The following is a 20,652-nucleotide window of genomic DNA, read 5'->3' on the forward strand; positions in this document are numbered from 1 at the left end:
AAGCTGTTTCCTGACAACGATTGCGTCACTTCCGGCCAGCTTTGCTAGTTTATGTTACGGTGGGTTTCTATAAATATTTTTTTCTGTATCGCAACAGATATGAACAAATATATATTTAATTTAATCCTCCAAACTATCAATTTCTTTTCTTTAAGCTTAATAGAAAAAACTTAGAAACAGTAACGTTGTTTGTTAGATCTAGAAAGCTCTTGCTTTCGGATTTCCGTGAATGGTACACCGTGCAATTCAATCTTCTACCGCTTGATGTCGCTACAACTCTTTGTTCTGTGTGAGTTACATGTAAACGTTGATATTGCATCTCTGGACCAAACGAAAACTATTAAAAAGATAAAAAACAAATTGAGAGAAGAAAATATTTCTCAATTTGAGTCATTAATGTCTCAATTTTAGACATAAATGTAATAATCTCCTAAATAATAAATGAGAATCTCAGTTGATGCCCTTAACAAACTAAGATTACATAAAACCAATGCATTTTTTTAGTCAAAGGTCACTATTTCTTATAAAATGTCATCATTAAAATACAATGCATTATTTAAATGGGGGAAACTACATCACTAGTATACAGCCAGTCTATATGTTATAAAAAGTAAGAATCATCAGACGAACAGAATTCTGTGAATCAAACCATTTGCAATAAATTACTGGTTTGAAATTTTATGATCTGGTTAACATTTTTAAAAACGCCCAAACTCTTTAGCTGTCTGTTTCCTCTTTGCATTCAGAACCAGTTCAAAACATGAGACAGCCAGCATGACCTCTGGGGCTCAACAACAACCTGAAGCTTCGCGGTCACCAAAAAGGTTTTTGTGATTCTACTCGATTTTTGTTTTTTTAATGTATTATCAAAATCAAAATTATAATTTAACAAAAGCAAACATTTGCTGGCAAATGAAGGAGACAGAGCCTTTCCAGGTTGCTAACTAATACAAAAACATAATTGTGTGTTGTTTTTGTCTTTTCTTTTACAATAAAGAACACATTTTTTATTTACTAAATAAAAAACAATAATAATTTTAAATATATTTTCCAGTCCCATGATGCAAAGGACGATGTTAAGCTGAGCCTTCTAAAACAAGACGCTGTTTTCTACTTTTCTTTCACAGGAATGGTGGTGAAATTGGAGGCGGGTGCGGCTCACTCACAAAATTCACCTTAAACTGGAAAATGGCATCCACCCAACACTAACTGCTGTTGGATATTTGATAAAGTGACTTAACTCATTTAAGTGAAAAAGCCAAAAAAGTAACATTTTCACTGAACTTACATTTCAGTTTAATGTTTAAACTATTTCATGAACAACAATAGACAACGATTCATTCATTTTGTTTCACTGTTAAAGGCCTGTGATTAAGCAATTAGATTTCCACTTTTTAACCCTTGTGCTATCCTAGGCATTTTAACATTGGGAGTTGGGTCATCTAGACCCACTAGACATTGCTCTGAACCTTTTTTCTTCAATGATTTATGATCTTCACTGGTGTCCATGGATTACATGAAATCTTTCCACCTTTATCCACCTTTGTCATGGTAGGGAGAACAGGTCAATGTTAGGGTGTGGTCATAGGATAGCACAAGGGGTAAAAAAAAATAAAATATAATTTTATTCAATGCACTGCTGATATTTCAATGCATATGTTCAGTAAAACTGTTTTTTACCGTTTTTCTTTAGTTCCAGTTGGACATTGCTTCATTACTGTGTGTTCCACAGAAAAGGATGATTCAACGACCTTCAGGGCAGCAGGTAGTTCATGTCACCGCACCACCAAACAAGAGTCTTGACGCAAGCTTCAGAGTCTGTGTCTATCACTTCCCTCGCTTCATTTGCATCATGAAGCATCTCGACTGTTTGGAGCGATACACAAAATAAATAGTAGCAGCAGTGGGAAAAAAAACCACCCTTTTACAGCAATATCTGAAAGGGCAGAGGAATTGAGTCTGACTGTTGTTGAGGAACCAGTGAAGACCAGCAGAGCAGGAAGTGACAGGGCCTTTTCCAAAACATGGAACCGTTCTTTGAATGGTCTCTAATGATATCTCTTTGACTGCACCTTTGACATTCTTGTTTTTTTGTTTTTTTCTGGATCCACGCCTTCATAACAAGAGTTATCTATGGCATCTCTGGGTTTTGGGCAGGAGTTATGCAGGTAAACAGATGTTTACAGCTGTCACAACACGTGCTGGTATGGCACTGCAAAAAGAATAGAATGAGCATCTGTTTGAAATCAGCATAAACATGTTATTATATATAACTTTTCTTTTTCCTGTCGCAAAGCTTTTGGCTTCTACACCAAACTCTCAGAAGCTCCACAGAGTCTGTGGTCTCCACTTTTTCCTTCCTTGTAGCTGACTTTGATTCTTTAGGACAGGACAATCCTGTGAAGAGGAGGCTGGGAGCTGAAGGACAACCAAACGTCTTCCATGTCAATATGTGGATGAGTCCGTGTTTGTTTGTCTGTAGGTGAAGAGCTGCCACAGCCTTTCCATGGAAGGAAACCCTCCACCTCCAGTGGGTGTGGTCGTTGTGTGACGCAGGTTTTTAGGTTTCTTTGTGCTCCAAACGTGCAGCTTTCTCCTGTAAAGAACAAGACTAGAACACTGACGGATACCAAAGTAAAAGTTTGGAGTGAAATATAAATCATGTCTTTAAAAACGTCATAATGCATTCATGTTTCCATTTCTAAACTTTCTGTTTAGAGCTCTAATATGTAAATAGCCGTTTTCTTAGTTTCTGTCATTAATAATTTGAAGCTAATTCAGATAATAAACACATCAATCTACTGATAATATAAATATATAATTCTTTACAATGTTTATTAAGCTTTTAGTCCACAGAAATCAAAACTCAAATAGCTACATTAGCTTGGCTAAAAAAAGATAAAACCTTTTATCTTTATGATTCAGTTATTTTTTTAAATAATTCCCTCTGATTGTAAAATTCACAACATTTTTGTTCTTTAGACACAACCTGAAGGACTTGAGAAATCAGATTGTGTTTTAAAATATTCCTCTTTGCAAAGTTAAATTAAATTAAAATTGTAATTTTGTTTTGACTAAATTGGACTGATTTTTACATCGATTCTTTTGACCAAACAGAGCGATGTTTACATTTATAATTGTCACTTCTGCTTTAAATTCAACATTTTTCAGATAAAAATAGTTTCAGCAAAATGTAACACACGAACCGCCTCCAAGTGAAATTTCTGTCTTTTGATTTCCCAACCCGTAAGAACCAAGACCCATTTTTTTCTTTCTTGAAAATAAAATTATGTCTATTTTACCACAGAACCCGTCTTAAAGGTTTTGGTTACACTGATGTCACTGAAGGTTCTTATGGGTTAAAATAAGTGAATCCAATCTCTGTAGTTGACTTTATATTGGAACAATTAAAAAAAACAAGAATTAGTACACGCCAGTGCTAAAAAGTCATCGGGATCTCTTTGTTTTTTTTTTTTCCAGTTTGTGTCATAGTTGGTAAGATAAAAACTTACTTTACAGTCAATTTTATTACCTGGAGCTTAAATGAATAAAAATAAAAATCAGCCTTTAGGTGGCAGAAGCCTGAAACCAACCACTGAACACAAATCCAAATAAACTTTTTCAAAAGGCTAATTTTATTCAAATATGCCTAGAAAACATGTAGTGGATCCATTTCAAAGTAACAAATTACATAAATATAAAATAAATATTAAATTAAAAAACTGGACAGAACTGCATTAAGAGGTGATGTAAACAAACACATGAAAGACACAAACAGCAAAACAGAATGTGTGATTCTTTGCCCTGAGAGGAACAACAACTCCGGGATCCTTCGCCTCGTGGATCACAGAAACAGAAAGATCCAGACGCTCCGGCATCCAGAGATGGAAGAAGCTTTTCAGTCATTCAGTGAGTACAGGCGCACGGTTGCACTGATTTATAAACTATACGTGCGCTCAGCACTTTTCCTTGATTTATAAAAAAAGGTTTCATAAAGTACAAATATTCCTTTAAGTCCTCTGTGATCCTTTGCCACATAAATACAAAAATCCCTTTAGGGAGGTCCCCCCCCCCCCCCTTCTCCTGCTTTAGTCCTTGTCAGCCGTGAGTGAAATGGTGTGGTGCTTCAGTGCACTTTGGTTTGGAGGAATGCTTTAGATCACACGGCAAACACGCTGAGGGAGCTGCTCTCGTCTTTCAGGCCTAAGATGCTGTATGCGATCCTCTTCATGTGACCGGGCAGCCGCACGCCGATGTTCCTGATGTCCCTGCAGGAAAATGACGCAAAAAAAAAAAAAACATGTTGGATTCAAAATCACTTCTCAGATTATTTGGGTTTTTGTAAGAAATAGTTGTGCGAAAAAATATGTAAAAACTTTTTCACAAACATTAAAAATCCAAACCAAATTGTGACTTAAGGGGTTTTAAATTCGATTTTAAAGCAGGAACAGGAAGGAAGGATGTGGACTGGGCGGTGCCATGACTTTCCCCCGCATTCATGGACTGGACAGCACATGCTCCAGCCAACAACTCAAACCTTTCCCTGTGCGATGGGAAAACGCCAGCTGTTCTAGGGCGGAGCTGCACCTGTGTGCCATGCGTGCACTTACTCGTGCCTCAGAGCGAGCACCTGCTCCATGGTGGTTATCCCGGCGCGGGCGAAGCTTTCCTTGTACTGACTCATCTTGATGGATTCCAGCCACTCGGTTACGGACCTGAACATGGTGCCGTCACCGCCGCTGGTGCTGGGTAGGCGGATCGAGACGCTGAGGGGGAAACGTTTCACATCACTCAGAGCTTTTTAAAGACTTTGAAAAAACTCCAGCTGCTCTAAAGAATGTTTGATTTTGTGCATTTTAGGAAAGCTCAACAGGTTTTTAATGCGACTTTCGTGCAAATTCTGTATACAATGTTCCAAGAGCGGAGAATATCGCTTCTGCCGTTTGCAGAGGAAGAGTTTGGCTTAAAGCCAACAGTTAGTCATCCTGTCCTTACAAACAACAAAACAAACCAGATAATACTTAATAGGTGGGACGGGTACAATCTAATCCCAGGATAAACAGCTTAGATAGTTTTTTCTTTTCATGTTCTTTCATGAGTTGGAATGGATTCACTGAACAAACCCTAGACTTTAATGAGTAATCATTTCGTTACCGTGGGTCAAAGTCTGCTATGGTTTTCAGGGACTCTGGGCTTCGGAGAAGTTTGTCCAAAATGTTGACGATGTCTGCGAAGCGCGGTCGGATGGCGCGGTCCTGCTGCCAGCACTGCAGCATGAGCTGGTAGATGGCGGACGGACAGTCCATGGGGGCGGGAAGCCGGAACGCCTCGTTGATTGCCTTCATGACCTGAACAGACGCGCAGGCCGGTCACATTCAAGTAGATTACAGTCAAAGGGGAAGCTTCATATCAGCTGCAAGGCCCTTTCCCCCCATCACCCCCCTCCCTTTACGCAGGCCGAAACAGTCCGTCATCATGACCGCAAGACTCCTGACAGATGATATACCTCGTGGTTGCTCATGTCCCAGTAGGGCCGTTCCCCAAATGCCATGACTTCCCACATGACGATGCCGAAGCTCCACACGTCGCTTGCTGAAGTGAACTTCCTGTACGCGATGGCCTCTGGGGCGGTCCAGCGGATCGGAATCTTACCCCCCTAAGGCAAACAAACCCCCACAAATCATAATTAGTAAGCCAGACGAGGGGGAAATACAAAGCAGTGAAGGATTAGCTCTTGAAAGCGGGATTCAAGAAAAACGAGAACACTTCTCTGCTTCTTGAGAGGAAGCAGCCGGGCTTGAACGCTGGACTCACTCTGGTCGTGTAGGTGCCCTCGGCGTCGTCCTCCAGAACACGCGACAGGCCAAAGTCGGACACTTTGCACTCCAAGTTGCTGTTGACCAGAACGTTTCTGGCGGCCAGGTCTCGGTGGACGTAGCTCATGTCCGACAGATACTTCATGCCAGCAGCTATCCCTCGCAGCATCCCCAACAGCTGGTATGGAGACATCTCGCCATCGTGGTCCTTAAACAGAGAACAGATGCTCAGCTCATGTATTCCTTTAGGGTTTAAGAACTAGGGGTTTTAGCAGTGTATACAACTGAAGGATCCTTATCAACACCCCTTTTCCTTTCTCTTTCCTTTTTTTTAAAGTAAATTTTATAATGATCATGTATGTTTTTAATCTTCTAACTGTTACGTATTGTGATTTTAATGCATTTTCCTGTTTCGTGAAGCACTTTGAGTCACTTTCTGTACGAGTTGTGCTATACAAATAAACTTGCCTGTGAAAAACTAGCTTTAGGCGGTGATCTAAAGACATGAATTACGGTTGAAGTCAAACCTACCTTAAGGTACGTATCCAGAGCTCCGTTCTCCATGTATTCTGTCACTATCATGGCGTGCTTGACTAAAAAAATAAAATAAAAAATACTGTTGTTGAAATAAAAGCAGAGAAAAAAGTCATACGTCTGAACTGCTACTCCACCTCTAAGTGTTGGCTCACATTTGGTGACGACTCCCTCCAGGTGGATGATGTTTGGGTGTGAGAACTGCCCCATGATGCTGGCCTCGCTCAGGAAGTCCTGCCTCTGCTTCTCAGAGTAGCCCGGCTTCAGGGTCTTGATGGCGACTGTCACTTCCCCTTTGCCCTGAGTCTTCATCACGCCTCGAAACACTTCCCCAAACTCTCCTGGAGATGAAGAATCAACATGTCAGGACATTCAAGAGACTCTGAACTCACGGCGCGTCGCTGGGCAACCCTCTTACCCACGCCGATGACTTTGTGCTTGGCGATGGCGTTTGGGTCGATCTCTGTAACAAACTTTTGGATGGCGATGTTGGGGTCTTCGTAGGTATGCGGGTCGACGTAAGCCTGCAGAGGCTTCAGTTGGTCTGTCGGGAACAAGAGTCGTCATGGTTACGGTCAAAATGAAAATGAGGTCAGAAGTGCCGCATGCTGGTATGCTAACCCGTGGAGAAGTAAGGATCCTCGGCTCCTCGTCTGCCACGAGAGCTCAGTCTCCTGAGAGGACAACAAAAGCAGAACTGCAGGTCAGCCTCCACTGAAAAGACTGTTTTTAAATAAGCGACACCGGCTATTACTCCTAAACTCTCTGTGCGCTTCCATCAGTCAGACGCCCCATAAGTTTACAGACGTGTTCTCTGTGTTTATTTGAACAACAGGAGCATTGACTGTGGACGTGAAGTGAGCCGTTACCAACCTCCTTCGCAGCACCACGAACGCCAACACTGCCAGCAGGATCACCGCCACACCAACCACAGCCCCCAAAACCGCCGTGGAGCTGTTCTGGATCTGAGGCTCAGCTGTGACGATCATGAACATACGCAGAATAAACAGATTAGTCACCTAAAAACGTACTTTATTCAGAGAAATGTTTAAGGAAAGTCTTGCAGCTAACCCAGAGGTGACGTGTGAAACTCGTGCTCCGTGCTGAAGCTCCCTGGAGTGCCTTCAGGACTCAGCGCCTGCACCTTAAAGATGTAGGTGGTGTCGGGGGTCAGGTCGGTGATCTGAACAAAGCTCTTGTCCAGGATTCGTACTGTGTAGGTGGTCACATCGCGTTCCCCTTCAGCTTCCTGCAAGGAGCGGGATTAGATGGGATTTAATGGTTTGTTTTGACAAACCAGAATTGAAGCGTTTCCTTGTCTTGCAGAGAAAAGCGGGGAAGAAAAACCCTAAAGTCTTACTTTTCGGCGGTACATGAGCTCGTAGCGGTGACTGATGTGGGCTGGAGGTCTGCGGGACAGACTCCAGGACAGAGACAGGCTGGTGGGACCACTCTTCTCCAGATGGATCGACGTCACTTTGGGGGGGTCTGTGGTGAGAAAGCAAATAGTCGTTAGAGAGTAATCATAGTGCTTGAAGAGGACATTGGAGAAAAAAAAAAGCCTTTAGGGAATCCACCACCCCCCACCCACCCCTCTGCAGGAAGTCTGTCGTTTATACCGACCTGCGACTCAATGATGGATGCAGCTCAACACATTGTGATCTTCTTACACCAGTCTGGTTTAAAAAGATCCCAAAATACACACCTGAAATGATGAACCTAAACCTAACTAACCTAACCAAACATCAGCTGAAGCTGCAGCATTCAAAACAAAATGAGGAGACGGCCACTAAAAGCTTAAAGTCCCACTTTGATCCATTTTAACAAGGGTTCGCAGTGGTTTTTTAAATTTTGATTTTACCATTTATAGCCAAAGTTTTCTAGGTTATAGTTTCTGTAGAGCGGCACGAGTTCATTCAGATTTGGCGATTGAGTTTGATGGGACTGCTGGCGAAGGGACACCCCGCCCCCCTTCCCCTCCCAGTTACAGAGAGCTCCTTGTTTATTTTCTCTCCTGCTAGCTTACAGCCCTTCACACCCCCAAGCTAACATCAGCGGTGCAACATTAGCATGTGACCTGCCCAGTGCCTATATGAAAAAAAGAATGTGTTAAAAACACCAAAAGCACCATTTTTATTGGAGTGGGTCTTTCAAAACAGAGAGGATCTCACCTGTGTAGTCCAGAGCAGCGGTGACGGTGGCAGAAGCTCTTTCGGGGTCAAACTGGGAGACTCCGCTGTGAGCCTCCACAGTGAAGGTGTAGTTGAGGTGGGAATCCAGGTCACTGATGATGATGTTGGTCTCCCGGAGCTCTGCGGGGTCCGTTTCAAAGCGAATCCTCTCGCCGCAGGTGGAGCATGCCGTCCCGTCACAGATGCTGCACGCCACGCTGTAGGTCAGGTCGGGGCGGTGGCCGGTCACCAGCGGGGGACTCCAGGACAGCAGCAGGCGTCCCTCCCCAGACAGGGTGGTGGCAGTGAGGTCGCGAGGAGCACTGGGCGGAGCTTTGAGAGGAAGTGATTGACAGGCGGAAGTTAGAATACTTTAAATGCCTTCAGTGGGCCGAGAGCTGGAGGAGGGGTTGCAGGTTTACCGGAGCAGGGGGACGTTGGGGGGTCTGAAGGCGAGCGGAAGAACCCGTCCTCACACTGACACTCGGTGGCACCGGCTGAGGACGGCTTTGTGTTTCGAGGACAAACTTGACACGACGCAAGAGAGACAGAGGACTTGAAGTAACCTGGTTTGCATTCTGAAGAAGAAGAAAAAAAAAAAAAGAGGGCGTGTTCATTTCAACATTTTAACTATCAGAAAGACAAACACAGGAAGCACTGGCTGATCAAAAGGCAAACAATGAGGCCGTCTTTGCGGGTCCAGCCCCTTCCAACCCGCAGGAAGCATTTGTTGTTAGTAACCTATAATCACAGAGTCTTTGTATCCAGAAGAATGAGGAGGGGTTTCCCTGACGATATGCCTTCACTCGCCTCTCCTGCCTGCAGGCCTGATCTAAGGTCAACACTGCCGGTGTCAACCGGATGGCAGGAGGGCTGGAAATCCATCAGGTGATCTGATCTGTGAACTCTCGGCTCATGTTCTTCTATACTGAATATCTTTTTTTTTGTTTTTGCGCCAAAGGAAATGGTATCTCTGGCAGAAATGTGAGCTTCGGGTGCAGAGATAAACAGCCTTCCAGGCCACGAGAGGTGACTGAACATGCAGACGGGACAGAAACCAGAACGCTGGAGCTGCAGTTTAGCCTAAAGCCGGCGTATCCTCCCGCTCTTCCTTCCTTTTGTTGACACCACGCACAGACCAAAGCACGCTAGGCTGACAGGGATCGGATGAGGACAAGCCTGCTGTTTTTGTATGGGACGCATCGTTTCTGATTGGAGCCTCAGCCCAGTTTAAAAGCACTGAGTGAAAGATTCCAGGTCTGCTTTCATTCAGCCCACTCCTGGGGAGGAGCCTTTCAGCCCCCCCCCCCCCCCCCCCCCCCCCCTCCATCCTGGGGGTGACTTCAACAGGCTTTGCCACTAAAGCTAAGGAAGACCTTTGCACCCCGACTGCTGCAGCTTTGGATTGGAATAAACAGGCTGGATTTGATGAATGCAGAAAGGAGTGGAGCCGAAGGTCCGGGGCACCAACAGGAGAGTCTCTGGGGAGTCACTCTAGAGGCGGGGGGGGGGCATTTGTTTGGAATAAGAAAAGAGCCCATTTCATCTTGAGCTGCAACAGCAGGACCTTCAGCAAAGAAAACTGGGTTCTATTCACCCATTGTCTCTGCGAGCAGACACTGCGCCGCCGTACAGCGGTTGCAAACATTTTGCCTCTTCCGTGATAAACTGACAGATAGGCTAAGTTGTTTCAGCATCTGTGCAGCAAACTGAAAGTCTGACTTTCCTCTGTTTTTTTTTTTAAAGCGGCTCCTCCTTTTGTTCCAGTCTTCCATGGCAAATGTGAAAAGGTGTGGGGTCCTCCGCACCGCTGCATCTCATGACTGAACCCGTTTTCTGCTCTTTGTGCCGGCTCATTGTGCTAATGAGTGGGAGCGTGGATTAGGGCGCTCGGCGCGTTTGTTAACAACCGGATGAAAGAGCAAAAGAGGAGCGAGTGAGGCATGTCATTGGCTAACAGCTGTCCTGTTGCTCCACTAATCCTCTCCACTAAATTACACTCCAGACCTAACCAAGCAGCCGGGAACTAACCTCCCTCGTCAACCAACTGGCGACTTGCAACCTGCTTATTTGTGTCCGTCAGCATTCCTCCTCCTCCTCTTCCTCATCTCTGCTGCCTGAACAGATGGGGCTCCACAGTGCATTCTCCCCTTTTTCTAAACTTTGAGGCTGTTGAAAATTTAAGTTTAAAAAAAAAAGTTTGTAAAGAATTTCAAGCATTTTAATAATCAGGTTCGTCTTCCTGACTGCTCAGCTCTCGTTGACTCATGATCTGCTCCCAACAGCATTTTCCTGCCCCGCTTTCAATTTATGACTCAAGAGCAACTTTTGATATACATCACTCGACAGGATTGTGTGGGAGTAAAAGTTTCCTTATCAACCAAAAGTCTCCTAATCAGGTCTTATTTTTGGTCCGAGCACAGCCTCAATGGCCTGGAATGTGTGTCAGCTCAACCAGAACCACCACACATCCACTCAGGAATGATGGACTGTCCTGAGAAACACAAAGACTTTCCACTAAAAATACCAATTCAAGTCGTTTTTTTTAGCAGTCAATTATCCCGTTTTCTGATGGTGGGACACTTATGGGAACAGACGGAGGAATTTCTCTCCGAGTCAAGGTGACACGTATCACCGGGAGTCATAAACCGCACCCTGACTCAGGCCGACATAGCACAGGCGTGTCAACGCCGTCCCTGTAATATGCGGTTACTGGTAACCGTGGCAACCTCCCCACAACAGATTCTTGCGAGGAGAAGACGCAGCGGCTCAGGTCGCACCCCCCCGCCCCCCTGCTCTTGAGTCAATCAGTGCTGTAGGTAGCTGACGCCAGGATGAAAGAATTCCTCTCAGAAATCCCCGCAGCGCACTCGGCCCTTCCTCCCTTCTTCCTCCTCAATCTTTGCCCTCTCCTCCCACGCTTCCTCCTGCCGGCTCAGTGCGCCACACCCCAGCATGCCAAAGGACACACCAGGCTCCACACGGAGGGAGGCAGAGGGGAGCGCGTACAGTAAAAATGCCACAGCTGCGTCCGTCTCTGCGCTCTTCCTGCATTCTTCTCCATCATTTGTGGAAACCGTTGCCGTGTTCTCACATTCCAGGTTAATTTACTTTATGAAGAAAGCTAGACGCCTTCTTGTACAAAAAAAGGATTTTGAAATTGGCTTTGGTCCGCTTGTTTTCAGCCGGAGCCGCGGGGAACAAGGCCATTCCAGAGTTTAGGGGATTTTTCGGTGAAGAAAAGAACAAATCTGAGAGAGGCCCGGCTTCTTTACACCTGACGGTATCCTTTTCAGCCGCCACACCACGTTCAGACTTGTACAATAAGAGCAACTTTTAAAATGTCAAGGGAGAGAAGGAATGACGAGCCAAAGGGGAGAATCCTGAGGAGCCGTCCTGAAGATGGCAGTTGGGTTTCCTCATATAATGAAGAAACGTCTGCCACCGCACTTCCTGCTGTGCCAGACCTACAGCGATTTCTAAACCAGCCACACAGGAACTCAACCTTCAGACGGCGAGTTTTCAAAGCAACACAAACACTCGGGTGCGTGGCACATTTTTGGCAGCGCTCACCTTGGCACGAGTCCGCTGTGGTTTCATAACCTGGGAGACATTGGCACTGCCCCACTGGAACCACCCAATCCCCCTCAGCGCTGCAGTAGATGCGTGGGGTGGCTTGACCGATGGCGTTCTCCACACAAACGCCTTCCACTTCCCTCAGAGAGTCCGCCACCGTCTCCGGGAAGACCGCCAGGCTCTGCACGGTGGACGGGCAGGTCTTGTAGTAGACGCGGGCCGACAGCAGCGCCACGCAGGCACCCATGTCCTGAAAGGCCAGGTAGAAGCCTTTCTTGGACAGCGAGCCCACGGTCTTTGTCTCGGTGTTGACCTTCAGGACGTTCCCCTGGGTGATCTCATCAGGCGCGATGGTGGCCACTTTCCTGAACTGGCCCTTGCGGAAGTTGGTGCCGACGTCGGCGTCAGCTTCGGCGAGGAAGAGGTTGAAGGTTTCCTTGCAGGCGACCGAGCTGCTGCCAAAGGTGTTGCAGTCCCGCACCACAAACTGCAGCTCCACCGAGACGCGGCTGGCCCCGGAGCGCCGCTGGATGAAGGTGGTGCGCAACCAGTTATCCTGGTCACTAGAGTCTACGTTACAGACGCTGTAGGTGTATAAGGGGGAGCCATTCACCACCGTCTGCACAATCTCCCACTGGAAACAAACACATTCACTGAGTTAGATCCACAGAGGAACAAACTCTTGAGGCTTTCCTAACGTTTCCTCACATCTTTTATGATCTTAAAGTCCACAAACGCACTGAAGCCTTTTTCCACAAGTCAAAGACTACTGGTCCGGACATGTGCCGCACTTCCATCGTGTGTGGTTTTCCACTAAAGTGCGTGCATGTGTGAGGCAGACAATCTGCAGCTAACATTGTAAAAAAAAAAAAAAAAACAGCTTATACCATCCAGCCCAGCTTTATAAGTACAGAGCTGCTGGAGGTAGGGCAACAAAATTGGCAGCAATTAGGGGTTTCTTTACAAGGGGGAAATGATGACGAGTAAAAAAAAGATTAAAGGACTTTATTGTGGATTTAATTTTAACAGCTCATATGTTAGCTGGGTCAGCGAGGCAACAAAAAAAAAGGAAATAAGTAGCTGGAGCTGAGGCTAAGCTGTACAAACTTTGAGGCGCTGGAAACTATCAGCCGTTGTCTGCTCTAGATTTATTCAAGTGTCGCTTTGAAGGAGAAGAATAAAGGCAAAATGTTAAGACAAAAGGAAATCCTCTCTGATACGATAAGCCTCAAACATCCTCAAAAGTTAAAACAAGAAACAGCCAACACTCCACAACTTGGCCGTACCCTGCTGCTTAATTTAGACGGAAGCCGCTGAACTATAGATAGGAATGGTTTTTCTTCATCTGAGCTTTTATTTATCCTCTCTTTCCATTGTGCTCACTAGTAGTGTCAATTGTGGATTTGAAAAAGGAATCTCAGAGAAGGTGGGGGAAGGAGAGAAGGAAAAAAAAAAAGGAAGATCTTCCCTAAATTGATGTGGTTTACCCGCAAAGAAAGAGCGACCAACTGTGAGCGTGTAAAAATGCACTTGAGGACTTTAAATTTAAACGCAGACTGAGCCGTGACATTTTAACGGCGTTCACCAGCTCCTTATGAGAGGGTACGGCCCCAACGCAAGGCCCAGAGGAACCCTGCCAAACCTCATGGAGCTGCCACTCATTCCAATCGCTCGCCGGAAGCCGGGCCTGTTATTGTCACCAAGCAGGTTTGGAAAGTGCAGCTCATCTCCTGGAAGTCAGAGTTCAGAGCGGGACAGTTGGAGGGGTATAAATACTCACCCCGTTCTCATATGGAAGGGTCAACCATCCCAGCTCGGATCCTAAAGATCTCATGTCCAACAAGACTTCTGGGGAAGCAAAGAGAAAAAACATGTCAGACTAAAAAGTGAAACAGACCAGTGGAGCATGGGTTTGTCCTCCTACAGAGCTGATGTGAGCAGACACATCTTTGTTTCTGTGGGGTGAACTCTCCTCCCTGCCTTGATCTGTGGGGGCAGCAGCTTTTATGGGGAGCACATGCCAGGCTTTGACATTCTAATCCAGCATGTCGGCCTGATTCCGCATTTCTTTCAGCGTGTCCCGCAGGTCCATCCCGTCTGAGAAAGGCGTGGGCACTTAAAACGCCATGACGAGAGACGACCATGAATTTGCAGACCATGATGATGTGAACAATAAAGTGTGAAGCCATCGGCCAGGTGTCGGGGTGGCGAGTCCCCCAATTAAGTAAGACATGCGCAATTAATTAGAGCCAAAAATGTCCCCTTTTTAAATTAAAAAGTTTTCTCCAGATAAAAAGTAGATTTAAACAATTCAGAAAGGGAAAGTAATTTTTTTTTAAATCTAATTCTAAATATTATAGAGTCAAAAGTAAAAAAAAAAAACATAATAGAACCACATTTTAACATTCCAGCATCGAGAGAGAGAGAATAGAACCGGTTAAACTCATTTTAACAATAATCTAAAGTATTCAAAATCACTGTGCAGCTTACCTTCTTTGGACTGACGGCTCAAAAATACTCCGTTAACGACTAAAAAAGCGAAGAGGTTGAATCCGCGCAGCGCCATAGTTGATAGAAACTTCGCTCGGCCGTGTATCCCTGCGCAGCTCCCGGCCGCCTGTCGCTGTAGCTCTGCGCCGGATCACTGCGCAGCAGCCCATTCAGAAACAGGTGGCGTCATCGCTCCGCCCCCTCCTGCTCTGGAATGTGGAAGTGCTCCGAATATGCTGCTCGGGGCGGGGCGACCTCGCACCCACCTGTTTACATAAGCAGGAAGTGCGCTTTAGGGACGTTTATTGAATCCATTTTTCTCGTTTATGATTGTTTTTGTATGCATAGATTTAGGAGTGAGTTCTAAATAATAAAAGCTTCGCAAAAATGTTCCAAATTTTCTGCTTAGCTAGGTAATGAATTAGACTTTAAATCGAAAATATATCAGAAAACCTGCTGTGACTTTTGCTCAAATTTTCATTTTTTGTTCTATAAGTTTTAATCCCTTGACGCCTGGATTTATTTCCACCTATGACAATGATCGTATTAAAATTCCTTTGTGTTTTTTTTTTATTTCAAGCAGAAAATAAGGTAAATTTGGATTGAAAGTGATTTGATGCATAGTTGCATCAAAGGGATTCATTGATTTCCAAGGAAACGAATTAATATACTTTGTTCTGAATCTTTAGAAGAGTTAAACTCATTTACAAGAAAACACACTGGTATAAATTTAAAAAGCTACCAAAAGCAATTAAACTATTAAATGGGGAACTAAATTAATGATAGGTGGAAATTGTATCTAAAGATGTTGAACTATTCAGTTTTACATTTGTGTAGTATGCTGACGGGGTTGTTTAATTATTTTCTGTATGCTGAATTATCAAAAATAAACATATATGGTTTCTAGTATTTTAAAATATATAATTCTGGTTGAGTCTTCACAATTAAAATAAAAATCTGTGCACATTTCTTTTCTTTGAGAATCAATTATGTAAAGACTTCTTTTATTTTGTAAAATCAAACTTCACAACTGTTTTATAGTTTATAATGTATTTTAATTTGAGTTCCTGATTCTTCAGCTTCAGTGTTCACGTTTGTTTTGACACTAATCTGTAAGTTTGTTTTGATTTTACATTTTGTGAGTGATGCTAGCGGTTTGAACAACAAAGTTAAAAAAATACTGCAGGGTTTAGTGCCATTTGTGCTTTAATTCAATAATGGTTTGTCAGTCTTTCCAATAATTGTCTGGATTCTTCTCATCCCATCCAGGTCTGGTCTTTCCCACGACTGGTGAAGGAGGGGTCAAGTAGGGGGGGGTCTGCTATGAATATATGACTACAAATGAGACAGGCTTTCAAAAAGAACTGCAGTATTTGGGTATGAATATGCCACCACAAAGAACGTGGAACAATGTCTTTACCTAGCAACTCGCATCTGCAGGAATTTCAGAGTCAAGTCTCCTCTGTGGAGCCGAGTGCATTTGGAGAGCAGAGCCTCTCAGGCTGAGAGCTGAAGACAGAACGGTGATGAAGAGCTACCCTCAAGAAAAAGGGAGAAAAAAGAAACGAGTGAGGGTGAAAATGTTCCTGTCTGACATAACCGTTCACAAACATTAATCACACACCCGAAAGACTGAAGGGTGTCTTTCAAAAACATGGATTAACAAGTTAAGTGTGGGTGTGAGAATGACTTTCTGACCTTAAAATGATCGAAAATCCTTTGGATGAATGCAGAACGTAACGCTGTGGACTCCATGTGTCATTTCAGACATGCACTGGAACATTTATAGAATAAAAACCACTACACCTTTCTGCATTTTTGTTCTGCTAAATTCAACCTTGTGTATTTTAGATGTGTATGTGAGGTGACACCTGTACCCTAAATATGTTAGTAGGCTTTATCGAAACTATACAAGAATGTTTGCGTCAGCTTTCAATCATTGGTTGCTAATTTTAATGCGAAATTACTCAATTTTGCAATTAATCAATTCCTTTCAAATAATCAAACTTGGGAAAGTAAAGCAACACTTGAGGTTTCCTGGTTTAAACACACATTCAGGTCCACTCAGGGTCTTCCTTTTGAGTGTTAACACTCGTACTCTGAAAAGAGGTTTTCTGTTGTCATCCTGGTCTTACAGGTGTCAAAGGTTAACACCCCCTCTAACGCGGTAAGTATGCAAATGCCATCCTGACAATACCAGTTTCTCTTTATTGGGCCTGCAGAGCATGTGTCCCGCTGGAGAGAGGACTGCCGCCTCGCAGGCCGCTCTGGAAATACACCCCCCCCCCCTTCCCCAACCGCCATATACACACACACCCTACGCCTCTGAGAACAAAAGTACTTCACACGGGGGGCTGGGCCTGCATTTTGTGGGTCAGCGAACAACAGTCGGTGCGGCAGCAGCATGTCATTCACACTGCACCCCCCTCCGTCCCCCCCCCCTTTTCTTGTGCTATCAGCAAATAGAAGTGGAAGACAAGTGAAAACAAAAACCCATGGAGTTTTTGTGTCCCGTCGAATAAAATACTGTTTTCCATCATGCGTACAAATCACGCCCCCACCCCTGCCAAAAAAGACGGAGCCTTGTTAAGAAGTGATGGACACACGTGTTTGTCAATGGTTTGTAGTGATTTTGTAATCTCGTCTGTGAAGATGCTTAAATTTCTCACCACCTTTTGGTTTAATCTCATGAAATAAAGGGTAAATATCTTTCAAAATAAAATATAATAGCTCTGAGATTAGGCGTAAAACATTTCACAATAAAAGTTTTGGGATAAATCCACATGTACACGAGCAAAAGTGTCTGTAGAAATGTGTTTTATCGTTTACATTTGTATTGGTTTTTGTTAGTTTATGTTCCTACAAAGTAAATCTGTAAAATCTGGATTATTAATCCAAATTTCTGAAACCGAATTCAGTGTTCCACAATAAAGAAGTCTGCAGTTTTTTTAAATGATAATCTCTATTTCTTTTAATGAGTCTACAAGATGGGTGGTTTCAGTTACCTGAGGATCATCTAAGTGTTTAGCTAACAGTATAAACCACACAAAGCATGGGCTGTTATATTAATGCTTTATTACCACATACCAGCTTAATCTGTGCTCAGTAACAGCACTGAAGTTCAGTTAAGGGTTTCAAGTGTTTGGACCCATCGTTAAGCACAGAACATATCAGATACTGAGAAATGCCTCTAAAATGAAGACAATAGAGGCGTCCTTTAAATTATTTCCTACAGATGGAGAGTTTTCTTTTTCCTTCTCGTCTTCTGTGTTGAAAAGCCTTTTGCGTATACCCCCCCCCCCCCCCCCCCCCCCTTTACGCCCTGTGACATTTCTTTTTGAAAGCTCCACATGCCGGCACTGGAAACACAAGCTCTCTTTGCTGGAACTTTGGGCGGGCGTCTTTTGTCCACGCCGGCTCTGTGATAATCACAAGAGCTCAGAAATGAAAGAAACAACACGTTTCAACAGGCAATGGAAGCATGAGGAGGAGAAATGTGAGAATGCGGTCTCCAACACAAAGCATTACTCACTTGAACATGGGTTTAGTCTCACAGTGACTTCACCCCGATCAGTTATCACTGCCTGAAGTTTCTCATCTCCTGCACGAAAGAGCAGCTGCGATGAATATGGGCACACGGGACAGGAAGAGATACCTCAGAAGACTAAAGACACTTACCTTTGGCTTTACAGTCACATATCAAATAACAAGCCATTAGCAAACCTAAAATTACCGCAGGGCCTGTTGCTCAATTTAAAACAGGGCCTCTCTTTTATTACTGTATTATGTTCTCCTATTAGTATGCAACAGGTTGTGTATTCAAATTTAACCCAGACTGAGGTCAGGCTAATCCACCTCATCTGGCGAGTGAAAGTGAGGAGGCCAGCAGACTGACTGAGAGGGAGATCTCCTTCAATAAACAGCCGTGTTGGATGTAATGAGTGCTGGCAAAGTAGCCCCATAAAGTTGACGGCACACATTCATATGCATCCGTTTGTGTGCTCAGCTTGACGGAGTCTGGCCAGGAGGCTTAACAAAGAGGAGGAAGGAAGCAAGGGGGCTGTGGAGAATGCCCGGAGGGGGGGGTGTGGGGTAACAGCACACCGGCACACTCACACGCCTGCGTCCTGCCGTCCTGTGGTCTCCCCGAGCCTGTGGTTATAGTAGTGACAGCTGGGCCAGCACACGTTGCGTCCCCCCCCCCCCCCCCTCCAAACCTCTGCACAAAAAAGGGGGCCTGCACACAAACACAGGATGCTCCATCCTGTTTACTGTTTACACTTCACTGTGGCAGCCCCACTTGGGAGGGCTCTGAGGCATCATCACAGGCCTTTTGGGGGTCTGCAAGATGCACCCAATAATGTAGGAGACCACTTTTTATCACAACTCTGACACATTCAAATGACTAATTCATGATGCGGCATAAAAGATTGGACAAGCAGGAAAGCTGTACACCAAAAGACTCTATGTCTAGACCATCAAATGAGCAACTTTAAGCGCCTGTAAGGTTAAAATAATTATGACTATGGGACAAAACTACTCAGTCATTGCCACTAGGCTATGAGAATAAAGGAAGAATCACAAAGAACCATCAGCAATGTGGTCCACAACAATCAGGTCATTCCTGAGACAAAAGGACACCTGTTTTCTTTGCAACAGGTTTGGATTTATGAGGAGCAGAATGAGACAGCTGAACAACGCCCAACTAACAGGAAGTGATATTTATCCACCTAAAACGATTCACTTAAACCCGTCTTGTTAGTTTCTTTTTTTACTTAAGGATGATATTTGTTACTGAGAGTTTTGAAAACATAAAACTTATGTGTGTGCGTGGAGCTGTTTTTCTCTTTGTCATCATGTAAGTGGAATAACCGAAGCAGTGATTTTACCATGAGTCCCTTTACATGACATGTTGCAGTGATGTGATCCACCAGCAGGGGTCACTGTTACTGCGAGAATACAGGTAAACAAATGGAAGCAAACATCACGTGACAAAGGGTTAAAAAAAAATTATGAGAAAGGGTAAATGCTTCTCCATGCAATCCCAAACTATGCATTCATTAGGGTAAAATACGTATTCGAGTACTCAATAAAAGTATTCAATAAAAATTAGGATAACTGCTGTGATAGCTATTAATATGTTGTTTTCTTTATATAATACTGACTGGTCATATCACATATTTTGTAAAATTAAATACATTCATCTTTTAAGATACGTGTTTCTGATTATTGTTTTCGAAAAAATGTGTTTTTAGATTTAACCACTTAAAAAGTTTCTGTCTTTATGGTTTAAATTGATTGGCGTTTATTACTACACCCGTGGTTTTGGGGGTTACTGAAATAGTACCAAAAAGGCTAAAATAATAATAATAATAGAAAAGATTGCTTTGTCTATTTGGTGATTTAAACCTAAAAAATATATTAAGAAAATAAATAAATAAAAAGGAAAAAAACTTTTTTCTGTCTTTCATGTAATATTTTTCACATCTGAAACTTTAAAATATACATTTTTGGAAAGTAGTGATTGAAAATAATAAAAATCATTTTATAAAAATCTAACCAAAAGCAATTTTTAATCATTTATTTCAATATTTGAAAAATATTCTCAGTTTCAACTACCTTTAGCTGTTTAATCAAAAAAATAAAAACATAGGAGGAACACTATGCCATAAACCTAGAAGTGTCACACGCCTGAAGACACCACAATGAGAAAGACGCTATGGTCAAGAATAGTTATTTTACAACCTTATACTACAGATTTACTTTTACAACATTTTTATTGAATAAAAAACTGCCCAAATAAAGAAAATATTCTGGACAGGAACAAGTTTCTCTTTAAGCAGTTTAGGTTAAGTTCTCTGCCTTAAAATTGGCATCTTGATGAATTAGTCAGTGGTATTTTAGAGTTTGACACTTTTCACCCTTAACAAACATTTAAATTAATTTTCTAAATGATTACATGTATATTTGGTAAATAGCTTAGCCTAACTTTTGAAGGTTAGAGAGTACTACAATAGAGAGTACTACAAAAAAAGTTTTACAACATCCACCTCGTGTAGTGAACT

At 43.4% G+C, this 20,652-nt stretch overlaps 1 protein-coding gene across 3 annotated transcripts; it reads right to left on the minus strand.

The window, feature by feature from the left end:
* Positions 1-3,612: 3,612 nt before the first annotated feature.
* On the minus strand, positions 3,613-14,742 carry LOC101154942 (ephrin type-A receptor 2). 3 transcript variants are annotated; one of them, XM_023954842.1, is made up of 17 exons: positions 14,588-14,741; positions 13,878-13,945; positions 12,095-12,731; positions 8,944-9,099; positions 8,522-8,854; positions 7,711-7,838; positions 7,422-7,599; positions 7,224-7,326; positions 6,972-7,024; positions 6,769-6,894; positions 6,506-6,691; positions 6,348-6,409; positions 5,815-6,024; positions 5,507-5,656; positions 5,155-5,348; positions 4,611-4,766; positions 3,613-4,268 (listed from the first exon to the last, which is right to left on the minus strand). In XM_023954842.1, the coding sequence occupies exons 1-17, from the start codon at positions 14,661-14,663 to the stop codon at positions 4,160-4,162; spliced, it is 2,925 nt and encodes a 974-aa protein (XP_023810610.1). In that variant the 5' UTR covers positions 14,664-14,741; the 3' UTR covers positions 3,613-4,159. The 3 variants fall into 3 exon arrangements, with proteins under 3 accessions (XP_023810610.1, XP_023810609.1, XP_023810608.1); XM_023954841.1 differs by having other exon boundaries at positions 6,488-6,691; XM_023954840.1 differs by having other exon boundaries at positions 6,348-6,691; positions 14,588-14,742.
* Between the last annotated feature and the right edge of the window lie 5,910 nt (positions 14,743-20,652).

This window comes from Oryzias latipes, chromosome 5 (assembly GCF_002234675.1).
Source record: "Oryzias latipes chromosome 5, ASM223467v1".
Classification (NCBI taxonomy): Eukaryota; Metazoa; Chordata; class Actinopteri; order Beloniformes; family Adrianichthyidae; genus Oryzias; species Oryzias latipes.

What these genes read in the sequence shown, in the direction of transcription:
- LOC101154942 (XM_023954840.1), bottom strand. Translation starts at nt 14,663, where the DNA reads ATGGCGCTGCGCGGATTCAACCTCTTCGCTTTTTTAGTCGTTAACGGA. An exon ending in CCCTTCCATATGAGAACGGG is followed by an intron (nt 12,732 to 13,877) that starts GTGAGTATTTAT and finishes GTTTGTTTCCAG; the next exon opens with TGGGAGATTGTGCAGACGGT. An exon ending in GGGACATGAGCAACCACGAG is followed by an intron (nt 5,349 to 5,506) that starts GTATATCATCTG and finishes GCGTCTGTTCAG; the next exon opens with GTCATGAAGGCAATCAACGA.